Source organism: Notothenia rossii (genome assembly GCF_949606895.1).
Source record: "Notothenia rossii genome assembly, chromosome: 1".
Taxonomy (NCBI): domain Eukaryota; kingdom Metazoa; phylum Chordata; class Actinopteri; order Perciformes; family Nototheniidae; genus Notothenia; species Notothenia rossii.
In genome coordinates, this window is record NC_136912.1 from 52,272,585 (window position 1) to 52,290,311 (window position 17,727).

Here is a 17,727-nt window from a genome sequence, read left to right on the forward strand (position 1 = left end):
TTTTTACCTATATATATATATATATATATATATATTAGGGATGTAACGATATACCGAATATCGCGGTAAATAAACTTCCCAATACCGTCGTGAGACTGACAAAATCTACCGCGATTTCTTTTTTTTTTAAACACTTTTTTTTTTTTAAACCTTTATTTAACCAGGTGGTCCCATTGAGATAATCGATCTCTTGTTCAATAGAGACCTGTCCAACATGGCAGCAAGTAGGTTACAACATGAAAATAAAACAACAGATAACACAAAAGGACATCGTATTTACAGGGCCACATTTACACACCTAGAGACATGTACCAACCATATATTTATATCTCGCCATGTCAATAAGCCTGGCGTTAGACTTTTTCGCTGTCCGTCATTTTGACAGACAAGATCGTAAAATATCCGTCATAATCCCTTATTACCCGTCGGGTCTGAACAGTTCACGATAGAGCATGCTCGTGAACTTTCAACGGGGCGGGGGGGGCGGTGTTATGCCGTGTTTGCATGCACCTCGCGGGACGCGCACAGCGTAAAGCAAAACCTCCCAGACATGTATTGATCTGTACGGCAAAGTACGGTTTGGAAACTATATCATTTCCTTTTGGAGGGCATGCATAACACGGCATAACACCAGAGCCTGGCTGCGGGGAAACGTTGGCGCTGTTCCGAGTTTGTTCTAATCTGTCAAAATGACAGACTGCTTTCAGATTTTTCCGTCATTGTTAAATAAAATATTCGGTTAACGCGACCACTGGTGTCCCAGCAACATCAGTACCAAGCGAGAGAGTTTTTTCCAGAGCAGGGGATATTGTAAATGCCCAAACATCCCAGTTTATAAATACCTGGAAATGTGGACATTCTCATATTCTTAAAAACCTGTCTGATGATGCTGAGTGAGTGACTAGTGAGTTTGAGTTGAGTTACTTGAAAAACTAAAGTGAAACTTGATTTATTTTATTGCAGGGTCTGATTATGAAATGTCCTTGTTTATTTGTGAGATGCAGTGGCATAAAGAAAATGCTTACTTTGTTTGGTAGTAGGTAGTAGGCACAACAACACTGCTTTTCTTGTTCCAGTCTGTTACTGTCACTTTGTTTTTGACACTTTAAAATACTGCTATCCTACAAAAATGCTGTAAAAATCAGATTTATTATGTAATAAAAAAACATTTTCCGAGTAAAAAAATGTTTTATTGAAAAAAATATATATGAATTTTTTTTTCCTTCCCTTTATTATTCAATATCGCGATACATACCGTACCGTGGACTTGTTATCGCGATATTATCGTACCGTGAGTTTTTGGTATCGTTACATCCCTAATATATATATATCAAAATGTGTCGTACTCTATATTTATTCTAGGTGAAAATAAAAACTAAATCTTTTTATTTCAATATAGCTACTTCATATACTCAGTACATCTCGTTTTACTTTCCCTTAATGTTACTGTATGTAATATAACTTTTTTCTTTGACATATAATTAGGTACAATTCTTAGTTAAATGACAAATACCATGAAATTCACAATGCAATGGTAACAATCAGTTCTCAAAGACTATGTTTAAATAACAAATCATTGTCTCCTATTTATTTCAATATATCTACTACTTCAAATCACACATTAATCTATTAATTTCAATGTATTCACTCCAACTTCAGATCACTCATTGATCTTCTACTCCTTATTTTTAAACAGGCATCAGAGAAAAAAGCAAACAGACACACTGCTGCTCTCACGGCTGATAAAACAAAGGGTCTCCTCTTCTACAGGATCGTAAAAAGGGGGGGGAAATACTTTCCCAGACAAATACAGACACACCCCGGCTGGAGCTCTCAGCCTTTTCAGGAGAAGGGGGCTTCTTTGATAAAAAAAACAACATCCATGATATACCAAAACATTTAGCGCTTTATCACAGACTCTATATTACGGCCTGACAAAACATGGAAAACTCCACTTTTGTATTTAGCGCAAAATAGTGTAGGCATACTCCTTCTGTGAGTTGCTAACCCTAACCCGTAAATGTTATCTCAGCTACGATACACCACTAATTATAGTAGCCTACATGTAACGCAGTGGTTAAAAAGTCATGCGTTAATTGTACATTGCATTGTCGTTCTTTATCGCTTTTCAGTTTGCTATTCTGGGGGAAATGCTAATGCCATAGCGATTATTCAGTAACATCACCAAACCGAAGTGGTAGAGTCAGATAGCATGGATAGCCTTCATTATGCATGTGTTGAACTTTCCAGTCTGCTCCCAGACCGTAGTCGAGGAAACAGGGGATTACTCTGTGGTCTCCCAGGGCAGAAGCAACAAGCTTCAGGTTCAATAATATTGAAATGACTGGAGAGAGGCAAGCTCTTCTTTGGAGGCCGTTGCATATATTTAGTTCTTCTTGTTACACAAAATACTTCACAGACCTATATTTTCTGCTGCTTCGTTTTACTTTCAGAAACATAAATACGCTCGCTCACTCTCGCTTTACCATGCACACACACGCCACACCCCTCTCTCTCTCTTTCTTGAACACAGAGAAAATACAGAGGCAGAGAGTGCCTGCATGGCTTCCTTCTGCAGGGGGAGACAGGCTCTGCCGGCGGTCTCCTTCAGGATCAGAAAATACAATTTAAATATTTTGCACACTCATTCCTAATGTGCCACTGGTTACGGTCCTGCGTGCCAGGGGTTGCAGACCCCCGCTGTACATCATGGAATTTGTGAAGATTTTCTCTGCTTTACTTTGAATAATCTGATGACTAGGGATGAGTATCGAGAACCGGTACTAAATCAGTACCGGTACCTGATTGGACGGTATTGGTATACCGTTAAGCCGCTGGACAAACGGTGCTGCTATCGGTATATGAATTAAGCTACTTCCTTAGTTTAAACAATTCTGGTTGGTTGGGAACCCTCATCCCGTGTGACGTATCCGGTTTGAGTACCACTCTGATTGTTCACTGTGAATGCCACTCGTCATCTCTCCTAACAGCGCTCTTATTATTGTGAGAATCCCGGGGGCAGACATCTTGCTAGAAACAGTTTCTCAAGGCTTCTTAACATTTAACAACCTATTAATGATGCATATCCACTTAACGGAAAGAAATTCAGCTAACAGACAATATTAACCATTTTACCTACACGGAACAGAAGTCCAACACCAAGAGTCTAAATCAACACTTAGCAAAACGGGCTAACTGCTACTTTAGCACATAACTGGCAAAAGTGACCTTTTCTACTTCATTTTAGCCAGGAAAGAGCAATAAAACAACTTCACTTTACGTAGCCATGATGATAATTATGTATTGCCTTTGCTGTTTTGTGATCAAAAGTTGTGTTCAAGGGCATACAAACGGTTAATCCAATGTCTCTGTGTAACTTTAAAATGATTACTGATAATCCATCATTACAATTATAAATAATAAACGGATTATAATGGTTAGCCGACCAGAGCTTCCGGTTTAGGAGGTGCGCACGCAGCGTCTCGTTTAAACTGAATAATGGTCATGTTTACATGGATTTATGAACTGCCCCTAATTACCGCCACCCCCCCCCCCCCCCCATCCAGAGACACACTGTCAAACACACTCATACCTGCTTGTTATGACATTGAAAAAGTTACATTAAATAATAAATACAAATAAATTACAATAAAATGACTTGTTTAATCTTCACATCTTGTAATCATCATGTCTATAATTTTGAGCTCCATATTATTGAGAAGTATCGATAAGAGTATAGAAAAATACCAGTATCGATAAGCAGTAAAATCCTAACAATACCCATCCCTACTGATGAGGCAGAGGTGGGAGTAAGTCCTACATGTGCAAGTCATGAGAAAGTCTCAAGTCTTGACCTACAAGTATCAAGCAAGTCCCAAGTCACTGTGGTGAGAGTCAAGCAAGTCAAGTCAAGTCATTGCTCAGGTCAAGCAAGTCAAGTCAAGTTATACCCAATTCTGATGAATAAGACCAGTTCCCGCATTTAAATCAGTTAAAAGACAGTAGTTATGAAAATGGATTCAACCCACACTATGATCTTCATTACATACACAGTTAATCATTTGAAATCTAATTTAGACCGATGACAATCCTATTAGATTCATATTAACCCCAGAACTGCAGACAATATAGCTAGGACTCAATCAGAAAGTCTGTTCAAAAAGGCAGAATTCCAGGTAAGAAAATCATATATGGCATTTGCCATTACACATTTAATTTAAATTTCTGTTAACACTAGAACCGCCAACAGCAACAGCACCTACATAGATAACATTTTCAATTCATTTTATTCGTTCCTCTTCATAATTTCCTTATAAGTAAGGAGGAAGAACGATAAGGAGGACGATTTAAAACTCACTTAATTGGGTTAATTTTATCATCATAACAGATCAAAAAGTTCAGATTAATTTTACAATAAATCAAAGAATGATGCACTTCTACAAACAAAAACAAAATAATTAAAACATTTAAACAAACTACTAAAAGTAGATGAACTACATTATTCAAAAGTTTACAGTAACTTCTGATAATAACACAGGGGAAATAAACAAGGCATCTCTTTTCCTCTCCCTCTCCTGACAACCCGTCAGTATCAGGGTTAGTCAAAATGAATCCCTTGGCGGTTCTAGTGTTCATTTACCGTTTTGTCTTCTCTAATCGATTTGAAACCAAGTCTAACGTAGCTTAAACTTAACGTTAGCTTTCTAGCTAACACAACACATTCACGCACCTTTCTCTGTGGGGTTTTTTGTAGTGACGAATGAAGTTGGATGTTGTGGTGGTCGTGTCACCGATCTTTATGCTGCAGACCATGCATACCGCTGTTCTCTTCTTATTACCATGGGAACCCATCACTCTCTTACTTAAACCCACTGTCACACTCAGCTGTATTTCTACCTATAGCGGGCCGTGCAATTCACATCTTCAGTCGTGTCCTACCTGAATAAATGTACCTCTTAATACTATCATTATGACTTGACGGCTATAGAAACCATTAATGTTATACAGAAATGCAGTATAACAGGGCGTTGCATCACAGACATGCATCTAATGTAGCAAAGTGAATGCCATTACTAAAGCAGGACACCCAAATCACAAGGTCTCCTTTCACTGCAGCCACATACATCATATCTAGCAGAAGCATCAATATTTACTTACAATTACAAGAAAATATCAAAAAAATTAAATATAAGCCAATATGTTGATTATTTGTACACAAAATCCATCCTCCTTTCTTTCCTCAAGAAGATTTCAGTTACTCTTTCGTACAGATGATCTGAGTTTTCAGTCCCAATAATAAGTCCTGTTCTATCGCAATGGAGGCTAATGCTAAAAGTCCAGTCTGTTCAGCCATTGTGGGCTGAAAGAACAGCTTTGAAATCTAAACACAAATATTTTAACTTGTGCAGGTTGCTTAGGATGCTACAGATGCGTTGTGCTAGCAGGTCGCTACACACGCTAGTGTTTTCTAGCGCCGACAATCCAATCAAAGGACATGAAAATGCTGACGTCATCGTAGAGATGGCTAGATGGCCCGGTGACGCCAACTCGAAATCTGATTGGTCAATGCAACAGTTTCATTGGTTGAATTGACTAAGGCCACTGTTGATTTTGAAGGCCTCAAGCAGATTTCTTTGACCCAGCAACACATTCTGACTGAAATAAGATTGGATAAAAGCGACAAAATTAAAAATTATTACGCACAAAACAGAGAAAAGCTATAAAATGAAGAGAATACAGTTTAATAACTCATTTAATAAATGTTAATGTAAAAACTAGTCAGGGATTCTGATAGTGTTTAGGCAAGCAGAGAAGGCCTTGCTGGCCCGCCACTGATTACTAGCATTCCAAAAAGAAAATAATAAAGTTGCTTATAATAAAAGATGGGATTTTATTGCATATTCAGGTATTGACATAAAAAAGATGCACGGTACAATTTTAAAAATAATTTCAGAATGAGACAAATCTAATATTAAACTGTGGAAAATCACACATTAAAGATAAAGACAACTGCGAAAAACTCTTTAGGTTTAGAAACTGGATGCATTTATTTTAGTGTGTATAGCTTATTTATGTAATGTAGTTCAGATAAATGGGTGTGAGGAGTAACCTCTTTTAGTCGGACTTGAGAGCGTAGAGCACGTCGTCTTGGCTTACGTTGAGGCGGACTCGCTGCAGAACCCCCAGAAGGCTAGGCTCCAACAGCAGTAACCTGCATGCACCCAGACGCTGACATACAGCGAGACCTTCGGACACGCTGACAGGCTGCAGACCCTCTACCCGACAAAGGGCCTGGTGCTGCACAAACACCTACAAAACATAAAAACAGAGGGGCAGATATTTACTCTTTGCTTTAGGATCAGGACATCTATCCATTTATCGACTATTACATTTGCGACTGGAAGGAGGAGAAAACGTTTTAGAACAGATTTTATATGGGATTTTACTTATTCATCTTTAATTGAAATGAAATTAAAGAGAACCTCTCGGCTGAGTGCTATGATATGGTTCATGACTTATGGGAGGGGCTTAAGTATGAGGTCGGGGCATAGTGATACCAATAAACCGTAAATGACTGCAGAGGTTATTGATGCCCAGGGGCATCGTAGTGGGGGGACAAGTGGGACTGACTACCCAGGGCCCAGATGGGGGGAGGGCCCTTGAAAGGCATAGAATAAAAAAAAAAAATGTGTTTGCACTTTTTTTTTTTATTAGATAGTTTCATAACAAAAATTAAACTACCTCAATAAAATCAGTTGAGTGATAGAATTCTGTATCCAAAAACAAAATGGTGAAGGCCCCTCTCACCCCTCACAAAAGGAGGAAAATGGTTTAGTCACCCCCGCACTAGTTCTTATGCTGCGTTCAGACCGGACGCGATGCGATGCGATGTTTGGGGGCGGTGCGATTACATGTAAAGTCAATGCAGAGACGCGGACAGACACAAATTCGCTCCGACGGCGAGCATGAAGCCGTGGCGCGAATCACGCGATTGAGGCGATTAAACTGTGCCGCGTCAAACGCGAGAGTTCAATTTTTTCAACTCGAGCGTCAAATTCACGTGACGCGTTCTCGCGGAAGCCAATCAGAAGTGAGGATCTCAGCCTGCCGTTACTGACGTTCAACCAGAAAACATCAACCATTAGCTGTTAGCAGTTAGCACACAGAGATCACAGCTTCTCATATCTGTTCAGAAACTGTACAAAAGTTAAACAAGTACAAACCACAGACTGTCTGTGTCATGGCGAATAAAGTCACTGCTTTATTTATGTCTGTAGGCCGTTGTTATGAGTGTGGAGTGAGCAGTGGTGTAGTCTACTTTTTTGTAGTGGGTATACTGTAATAATTGTATTCATCCTGTCTCGAAGCAACACCTCATGAACACCATCACACTTACTAATGCATAGACTAGTCTTGAGACTGGTTATGTGTTATCAACATGTCAATGTATTATAAGCATTTTTATGTGACTTTTAACTGCCAGAGACATTAACAATAAAAAAAATAAAAGAATGAACAATGATGGAAAAAGCCCACTTATCTTCTAGGGTTGAACAATTAATCGACATTTTTATCAAAATCTCAATATGGCCTACTGCAAACACTGTCTCTGACACAGCTCTCACCAAATTTCCAACTAAATCCTGTCCACCCTTCTCCGTGAGCTCCTGGGCTATTTTGTGTGCTCTGGATGTCTCATGTCGTCTAATCTTGTTTCTCAAAGAGGCCAGAGATGTTGATCTGCTTGAATCTGAGGACTGGATCTTAAAGTGCACCCACTCCTCAGACATAGACACTCATTGTTCTGTGAGGACACCTGTTGATTTTGTAGCGCTGCAAAGAGCACAACCTGGAAATAAACAAAACCATGACTAATTAGCATAATACAAGTTTTTACCAATAATATCTGCAGAAAAGAGCCAAGATTTACTCAAAAGTATTTAATAAACTGCTTACAATATTTACATCATGGCTAACAAATGCATGAAAAGCAGATAAAAGGAGAAAAATGTTCCACTTTTTCAATAGCTAATTATTTGACAACTACTGATAACTAACATATAGTAATATAATGGTGCAAATGTTTTAAATGCACTTTTAACATGACCATGAATTAACTCTCATTTGCATAGTCATTGACTTTATGAATTTCTGTTGTTTAGATCAGCTTTCCTTTGCATGTGTGCTGACATTTACCTAACTTTCTGTCCCTCCACTCTAACCAAGGATGCCTGTTCTTACATTCCAGCTACTGTTACGTTAATGATAACCATGCTAATTCCACTTACCGGGTAAATTTGCGGTAGCGTCGTTCTCTGTCACCTTTAGGACAGCCGCCTGACCTGGCTCTTCTTCTGTAGTGGTAATAGGGGAAAACTTCGGAAAACATTAAAATATTTTCGTCTGTTTTCGTTTCATGTTTGCTTCCTGTTTAGCGCCCCGCGAACTTGAATGATGGAAGGATCAAATTCTGATAACGTTAGAGAAACGTGGGGTTTGTCAGAGCCGAACAAAGTGTGTTGCTGTTGCTTAGCAACAGGCCAAAGGCGACGGAAGCCCCAGACGTCCAAAAGTATTAACACAGAAGGGGGCGAAAGCGTGAAAGCGAAGTCACAAAATGATGTTGTTACGTATCATCGCTTATTTTTAAGAGGGCATACAGAAATCACTGGCATTTTATAGTGGGTATACGGCGTATACCAGCGTATCACGTAGACTACACCACTGGGAGTGAGCATATACAACGTTAGCTTAGCCTGGTCGACCCAATCTCCATTCAGAAACCATTTTAAAGGTTTTTCGCCTGCCGTCTTGTCTGCAGACTTGTCAAGCATTAATTCATGGTTTTTAATAACCGGTATCAGTATGTTGTTACGTCGGCATCATTTAGAAACGTGTATTACAATTTAATCACGGTAAAATATGTTCATTTTGTTGTATTTGTAAAACCCGAGCCAGCGCGTCTTGTTTGAATGATGCGAGTCAGCTGGCAGCCGCGGTGAAACTCGAGCGATTAGAGCGAAGCGAATATTGGCATCGCGTCCGGTGTGAACGCAGCATTAAGCCCCGCGTCTCAGTCGCTCTCTGCTCTGTCAAATGTCAAAAAAGGAAAGTTGATTTACCTAAAAAAAAAAAAAAAGATTTACGGACGTCTCTTTCCCAATGTAATTCAATGAGAATTTGCTTCAGCGACTGGCGAACTTCCTAATTGGCTTGAACAAAAACATAAAAACATGAAACATACAAAATTCAAAGAAGAAGTAGTAATGATTTGGAAGAAGACCCGTCAGTGTCATTTACTGGGGAATGAAGTCCAATATCATCAGTTCCATAAGATACATTACAGTTTGAAGATCAATCATAACTTGTAAAGATTTTTCAGCTTTCTAAAGTTTGAATTATTTAGCATTTTGGCATTTATGCTTTCTGATTTTTTGTGTGTTACTGTTTATGCAAATAAACATGACTTGTGAAGTCTTGTTCAGTTGTCTGTTATTATGCCGTATAGTAAGCACTCTCAATGTAGTGGTTAGAAAACTAAGATGGTGTTTTTTTTGTTTCGTCTTATACCAGGGGTGGGGAACCTTTTTCCTCTCAAGGGCCATTTCAATTTTTTCAACATCCTCCGAGGGCCGTACAAATTATTGACCTCTGCTTAAAAAGACAAAAAAAACACAGCCCATTCATTTGGCCTTTCTTTCATGCTGTGCAAAGAAAAAGCAACCTCTTAATCCAGATATCTTACCATGACTCGCGCATGCATGCACGTGCACGGTGTGGCATGAGCACCACAACAGAAAGATATGGACACAAGATGTGTGAAAATGTATTTAGTTTCATATCCATGTGGACAAGATTTAAGTAGGGGGGTACCTCACACCCTCTAGGGGGGTCCAGGGGGCATGCTCCCCTGGAAGATTTGTTTTTAAATATTGAAGTTAAAAGCATCAATCTGGTGCACTTTGAGAGCAACAAGAAGAGATGTATGGATACATCTCTCAACACACATATGAAACAGAACTGTAAGCAGATTTTCTTTTTCTTTATGGATATTTTACAAATCACTCCCCTTTCAAACTGTATTCTTCTTTATTAATAACAACTTTGTTTTACTGTCATACAGTATTTTATACCTGTTTACTTTATTCTCTTATTTTTTTATAACTATAATGATCATATCAATAATAATAATAATAATAATAATACATTACATTTATAAAGCGCTTTTCCTGGTGCTCAAAGCGCTTACAAGCAAGTAAAACAAAATAACAACAGATAAATAAAGATAAAATGAATAAAGATGATAAAGATGTGCCTTTTGCTCACTGGTTAGAGAAAAAGCTTCTTGTATTCGTTAGCATAGCTAGCAAACCAGATGCTAATAACAAAGTTATTGACTGTATGATCAGTATGACAGATGAACAGATCGCCCACTGGGCTTTCAACTAAAGACACAGCCACGCAAAAACTGCGGCATGTGTACGGCTCCTTATGGGTACTGCAATTTCTCAAGTGCCGGAGCGGCGTTCTGGCTTTCTGGTGCTCTCTGTCAAAACTGCACCCCTGTCAGACACGTTAGGCTCGTGTTGTGTTCAAGGACCATAATCTTGGCCAGGAAAAACAGGCACTCACTTTTTTTATTTTTTTGCGGTCTATATTTCTTCAATTTTTTTATTTTTTGCGTGTGTTTATAAATTACCTCGAGGGCCGTACCAAATGGTCTCGCGGGCCGTATACGGCCCGGAGGCCGGAGGTTCCCCACCCCTGTCTTATACCGTGGGAATGATAAATGCTTAAATAAACATGAAGAATGCCTGATTTTCTCCGGTCGTGTATTTTCAAATTCTAGCGATCTCGAGCCGGTTTCTCAAACTTACCTACCTTTAAGCATGATACTCCAAACAAACCTCATTTAACCATAGTAAAGTAATTGTAAACTACAGTACATTACATTGCATTTAGCTGACGCTTTTATCAAACGCGACTTACAATAAGTGCATTCGACCAAGAAGATACAAACTTGAAGAAAACTGAATCATATAAGTACATCAGGTTTCATCGAGCCAAAACATTTCAAGTGCTACTCAAGTAGCTTTAGATAAGCCAGTCCTTTATTAGTATAGAAGTGATTTGTTAGTAATTGTATTGCTCGAAGTGGAGTCGAAAGAGATGAGTTTGTAGTCTGCACCGGAAGATGTGTAAGCTATCTGCTGTCCTGATGTCAATGGGGAGGTCATTCCACCATTTTGGAGCCAGGGTGGGGGGGAAGCCATTTGTTGCTGGGGTGTATGGTTTAACCATGTCCTGGATGTAGGAAGGGCCAGATCCATTCACAGCATGGTAGGCTAGTACCAGTGTCTTGAAGTGGATTCGAGCAGTTACTGGAAGCCAGTGAAGGGAGCGGAGGAGTGGCGCGGTGTGGGAAAATTTAGGAAGGTTGAAGACCAGGCGAGCCGCTGCATTCTGGATGAGCTGCAGAGGTCAGATGGCACATGCAGGTAGACCAGCCAGGAGGTAGTTGCAGTAGTCTAGGCGTGAGATGACGAGAGCATGGACCAGAAGTTGCGTCACTTTCTGGGTCAGCTGGGGACGTATCCTCCTGATGTTGTAAAGTGTGTATCTGCAGCAGCGGGTTGTAGTCTGAGTCGGGGAAACAACAGAGGGGCCGATGTTGATTGTTAGGTCAAGAGTAGGACACTCTTTTCCCGAAAGAAAAAGCAGCTCAGTCTTGTTAAGGTTGAGCAGTCTAGGTGTCTATGTGGTGAGCAGACATCAACTGAGAGATGTCAGCTAGACAAGCGGAGATGCGTGCGACGACCTGGGTCTCTGAGCGGGGAAAAGACAGAATTAATTGGGTGTCATCAGCGTAGCAATGGTATGAAAAACCATGCGGGCTAATGACCGATCCGAGCGAGTTTGTGTACAGAGAGAATAGGAGGGGACCAAGAACAGAGCCCTGAGGGACCCCTGTAGTTAATTGACAAGGGTCGGACTCGGACCCTCTCCAAGTTACCCTGTAGGTGCGGTCTTCGAGGTATCAGGTGAGGAGGGAAAGTGCAGAGCCTGAAACTCCAAGTTCTTGGAGTGCAAAGGAGGATCTGATGGTTCACCGTGTCGAATGCAGCAGTATGTTGAGGAAAGAGGGTTGAACTGTGCACAGATAATCATTACTTCTATTATTACTATTTATACTTTAGTTCATGACTTCCCTAATAAACACTTCAGATTTATTTTGACTGTTGTTGGCTCAGTAATTTCTAAATACATTTTAAAAAGGTGCATTAGAGACATGGATCAAGAGAGGAAGGGGGCCTACGGAGATAGCTTATGTATAGGGCCCGGAGTTTTGTGCTACGCCCCTGTTGATGCCTACCACAAAAGTCTATGACAAAGGGATTGATAGAGTTAAGAAGAGTGTAGCTAAAGATTAGGGGGTGGGGTAAATCATTTCAAAACAGGAAATTGCTGCCGAGTGCATCGATACCTCCTATAAGAGTGTACGACAAATAGTTCAGAATGCCTTTATTTGTCCCACAGAGGGGAAATTTACATTCTTGTTACAGCAAGTCACGAGCCAAAGATAGCTTGAAGCTATTTTTGGAATATATAATGTGTTTTGCTCAAAATAACAAACAGATCACCCATTGTGTCATGCATCATACCCCTCTATTTCCGCCCTGTTACTAAAGTGCTGATTCTGGGTCTGGCCCTTTAAATTTAACCGGGCTGCTGTTGGCCACACCCCTTTGGAGCATCCGCATGCAAGCAGTGAGCTCTGTGAAGAGAAGGCTGTCTACCAGCAGAAACTCAGCTAAACGCTGCCATGATTAAACGCCATATTATCTTCCAAACCACATCAAGCATTATTTCTGAAACAGTATGGAGCTCAAATGCTTTCTCTCTTGCAGGTTTTTCACAAGGCGAGTACCTTTTTATATCCTGCTTCTTTACACATATTCTCTACAGTACAGCGTTAGCTCTGAGTGTTAGCAACGCTAATGTAAACACAGACCATATTACTTCCGAAACACGTGGCACATTGTTTCTGGTACCGCAACGTTTCTGATAGGGCCGTGGGTGTAAAGCGAGCCCACATTTTAGTAATGTAGTCATGACTGCAGCAAATCTAGATCAGCTCCGTTGTTCCCCATTTTTAGAGATGTAGATAGGTGACCTTTTATATAATTAAGAAGCATGCATCAAATGATTGCTGATGTAATGTGGACATGGGCCCTTAGAACATTTTTCTGGGTTTATTTACCTCGTTTATATAAAAAGTCAAATATGCAGCCTTTAAAGTGGGGCTAATGTGTCTCTCAATATGGAGAGTAAAGTCCAGGAACACCATTAACTTTAATTTTTATAAAATCAACAGATTGTGACTGGCGCTGTATTAGACTTTTGTGGCATTTTTGGTTTAAGAAAATTGTAATGCTTAAATCCAATCTGTCCAAAAGTAATACATAATTTATGTAATACTTATCTATTGAACACTGTTGTAAATATTGAAGTTGGTACCAAAAAAGTGTTTTGTGAGGTCACAGGCTGGTGGTCATCGGCAATTGACCACCAGCCCGGCTCTGTCCAAAATCAAAAACATATATCCACCTACTAGCACCTCTGAATTAATTTAAACCTTGAATGGTATTCGGGTCTGTGGGACCCGTTTTCATTTTTTAGCTAAAGAAAAATGATATGATAAATAATTTTTTGGCCTTGGCTCATTTTCTGTGAAGAACATTTATCAGAACACCTTTTCAATGACCACCCACTAACACCCCACCCTCCCCCCCATACATTTACATTACATACAGGGTGTTTGACCGGGGGCTAACCAAAGTGTGGAAATTGTAGGTCCTGTGCACCTGTCTGGGCCGTCTGTGTGTGTGTATGTGTATGTGTGTGTGTGTGTGTGTGTGTGTGTGTGTGTGTGTGTGTGTGTGTGTGTGTGTGTGTGTGTGTGTGTGTGTGGGGTCCTTATCACAACTGATCTAGATGGCCAAAAGATTCTCTGCTCAGAGGGCCTTGCAAATTATTTTGGAAGAGAGTGAACCATTTGATGATGATGATGTAGAGCAGGTGTCTCAGACTCCAGGCCCGCGGGCCACGAGACAGTTTCTCATGGCCCCTTTGTTGATATCATGTAATAGTGTTAATCTGGCCCGCGCGTTTGCGCTTTATATTTCAATTTTATTTTTCCCGCTGCTGCTGCTGCTGGCAGGGAACTGCTGCGCGGAGTTCCCTCGCCCCTCCCCCCTCCGAGGGAACTCCGCCACACGTCAATCAAATGCGCGCAGCGGAATCAATCCAGAGTGGTCCAAAAGTGACAGAGTGGAAGCAAAATATATCGCCATGTCTTCATCAAAACTTTCAGGGAAAAGAAAAATCGATGATGACCACAGAACATTTCAGGAGAAGTGGGAGACTGAATATTTTTTTGTTGAGTACAGGGGAAACGCAACGTGCCTTATATGCACAGAGAAAATCGCTGTATACAAGGAGTATAACGTCAAACGTCACTACTCAACTAAACATGCAGAGTATGCAAAATGATGATTGCTAGGGCGGGAAAGCCGTTTACGGAAGGCGAGTTTGTAAAAAAATGCATGTTGCAGGCTGCAAGTATAGTCTGTCCGGAAAAGAAGGGTCAGTTTAACAACATCAGCCTGAGAGAAAATCGCTGTATACAAGGAGTATAACGTCAAACGTCACTACTCAACTAAACATGCAGAGTATGCAAAATGATGATTGCTAGGGCGGGAAAGCCGTTTACGGAAGGCGAGTTTGTAAAAAAATGCATGTTGCAGGCTGCAAGTATAGTCTGTCCGGAAAAGAAGGGTCAGTTTAACAACATCAGCCTGTCAGCTAACAGTGGCAGAGCGCATTTCTGACTTATCAAGTGACATATATAATCAGCTGTGCGACAAAGCCAAACTTTTCCGTTTATACTCTGTGGCTCTTGATGAGAGCACAGACATCACTGACACCGCTCAGCTCGCAATGTATGTCCGTGGTGTTGATGACAATTTTGAAGTGACAGAGGAGTTGCTTACAGTGAAACCAATGCATGGCCAGACCACCGCTCAGGAGATATTTCAGCAACTGTGTGATGCCATTGCGGATATCGGTCAGCCATGGAAGAGGTTTGTTGGAATTACGACGGACGGAGCGCCATCAATGACAGGGAGAAAAAACGGGCTGGTGGCACTTGTTCAAAGAAAACTGGAGGAGGAGGGTGTGGAGGAGGCTATTGCTCTGCACTGCATTATCCATCAGCAGGCCCTTTGCAGCAAATGCTTGAAGTTTGACAATGTGATGTCTGTTGTTGTGAAATGCATCAACCATATCAGATCCAGGTGCTTAAAGCACCACCAGTTCCGTGCTTTTTTGGAGGAAATTTAGTCAGAATATGAGGATGTGCTCTACTTCACAGAGGTACGTTGGCTCAGCAGGGGAAACGTCCTGAAGAGGTTTTTTGAGTTGAGAACAGAACTGAAAGTATTCATGCTGGAGAAGGGTGGGATGGCTGTTCCCGAGCTGAGTGATCCCAAATGGCTCATGGACTTAATTTTCTTGTTGACATCACGCAGGAGCTGAATGCTCTGAATAAGAAGTTGCAGGGCCAGGGCCAGGGCCAGCTTGTTAGTGCAGCATATGACAATGTCAGAGCATTCTCTACAAAATTGATGTTGTAGAAAGCCCAGCTCCCTCAGAAAAACCTCTGCCATTTCCCAGCATGCAAGGCTCTCATGGACAGGGGCACAGCATTCAGTGGTGAGAAGTATATTGATGCCATTGTGAAGCTACAGGAGGAATTCGATCAGCGGTTTGCACACTTCAAGACACACAGAGCCACTTTCCAAATGTTTGCAGACCCCTTCTCCTTTGATGTGGAAAATGCCCCTGGTGTGCTTCAAATGGAGCTCATCGACCTGCAGTGCAATTCTGAACTCAAAGCCAAGTTCAGGGAAGTGAATGGGAAAGCAGACAAGCTTGGACAGTTCATGAGAGAATTGCCCCCCTCCTTCCCTGAGATTTCCAGGATGTTCAAGCGGACCATGTGCCTTTTTGGGAGCACATATATGTGTGAACAGCTGTTCTCCACCATGAACTTCAATAAGTCAAAGTACAGGTCCAGACTTACTGATGCACATCTTCAAGCGATACTGAGGGTTTCAACTGCTTCCTTCCTCAAACCAAATGTGGCTCAGCTGTGTGAGAGGAAGCGCTGCCAGGTCTCTACCAGCAAGGAGTAGGCAAGAAAGAGCAACTGTACATAGTTATGTTGTGAAGAACAGTTCATGTTAAGAAGATGTTGAAGAACTGTTAATGTTGTATTTTTTAATAAATGTTTTGCGGAATACTTGAAGCGGCCCAGACTTGCCCAGACTCTATGTCCAGCGGCCCCCAGATAAATTGAGTCTGAGACCCCTGATGTAGAGGAAGGGGCTTCAGAATGTGGGGATCACATTTCTGAGAATTCTGAGTCTGACAGTGACTTTGAAGAAGAGGATGAGATTGAGCATCAGCTAGTTACAAAAAAAGACGAGCCACAGGACCATCCGTTCAGTGGGCAAAAAGACAAGCAGCACTTTAATTCATTAATGTTATCTAACAAATGTAAAAGGCAAATATTAACCATATATGTTGTTTATATTGCTTGAAATTGAGATTAAGTAAAAAGCTAGGGGTAGACATTAAGGGTAGACATTAAGGATAATACAATTCCACTGGCCCTCCGGGCCGGTGGAATTGTATTATGGCCCCACCATTGTAACCACTGGCCCGGAGCATTAGTCCGATTTATAAGGAAAATAATTAACACATTTGTCGCAAATACTAATTTATGCACTAACGACATTACTACTTGTACTACAACATTATATGTAATAGATTAGATTAGAACCTTTATTCTCCTAAACTGCTGGGACATTTCCCTATAGCCAATACCTTTATATTTTCTATTCTTCACTTACTTGTCAGCATAGGTCGACATTGATGTACAGAGCCGACAGAAGACCTTGTTTACATTGGCATCATATTGAGAGGTGCAGTGACGCATCCTAAAACCAGGAAGTAAGCCGCTGGTTCCCTCGACAAAAAACAATGGGATTTCTCCACAGGGTTTTGGAAAATAGCTGGAAATAAGGTCAGTGGAAAACAAACCTGTTTGATAAATGCACGTTTTGTTCAGCCGGATAATCTTCACGTTTTGTTACCCTACTTTTATAATTTTCAAATCATAAATCTAATCGATAGATTATAAAAGGGTTTTAGGAAGCGTTACAGTGTGGCTAAAACCTTCTCTCCCTCTTCTTCTCATACTCCCTGTCACTCTCCTTTAACTCCTCCGGTGACTTTCTTTTATTTGAAGATTGTTTTTTGCCTGGCACTTGGCCGGTTACCGCTGGTATTAAAAACATTTAGGCGAATGGTTAGGTGGCGCGATAGTCTGTAGTGAGAAGGAGCACGCTCCCACTCACAGGAGCCTGCTTGCGCTGCGCTCCGCAGCAAACAGCCGTTTGCTTTTCACCCAACAACGACAACCGCCTGACGAAACGCTATGTTGTAGCATTACAGGGTATATGCAGGAATCCTGAAGTCAAATTTAATACCTTTTAAGACCTTTTTTAAGACCCTCTCCATACATTTTAAGACCTCATCGCAACTTTGAGTTCTAACCGGTTACATTGGCAACACACTTTACCTCACATTTACTATATTGAT

At 40.9% G+C, this 17,727-nt stretch overlaps 1 protein-coding gene across 3 annotated transcripts in view; it reads right to left on the minus strand.

Annotated features, from left to right (window-relative positions):
- Positions 1-5,866: 5,866 nt before the first annotated feature.
- orc1 (origin recognition complex, subunit 1) overlaps positions 5,867-17,727 on the minus strand; it is a 78,025-nt gene continuing 66,164 nt past the window's right edge. For all 3 annotated transcript variants that reach the window (XM_079672226.1, XM_079672227.1, XM_079672225.1), the window contains exon 16: positions 5,867-6,309. In XM_079672226.1, coding sequence (XP_079528352.1) covers positions 6,115-6,309 — 195 coding nt within the window. In that variant the 3' untranslated portion in view covers positions 5,867-6,114. The remainder of the gene's footprint in view (positions 6,310-17,727) is intronic.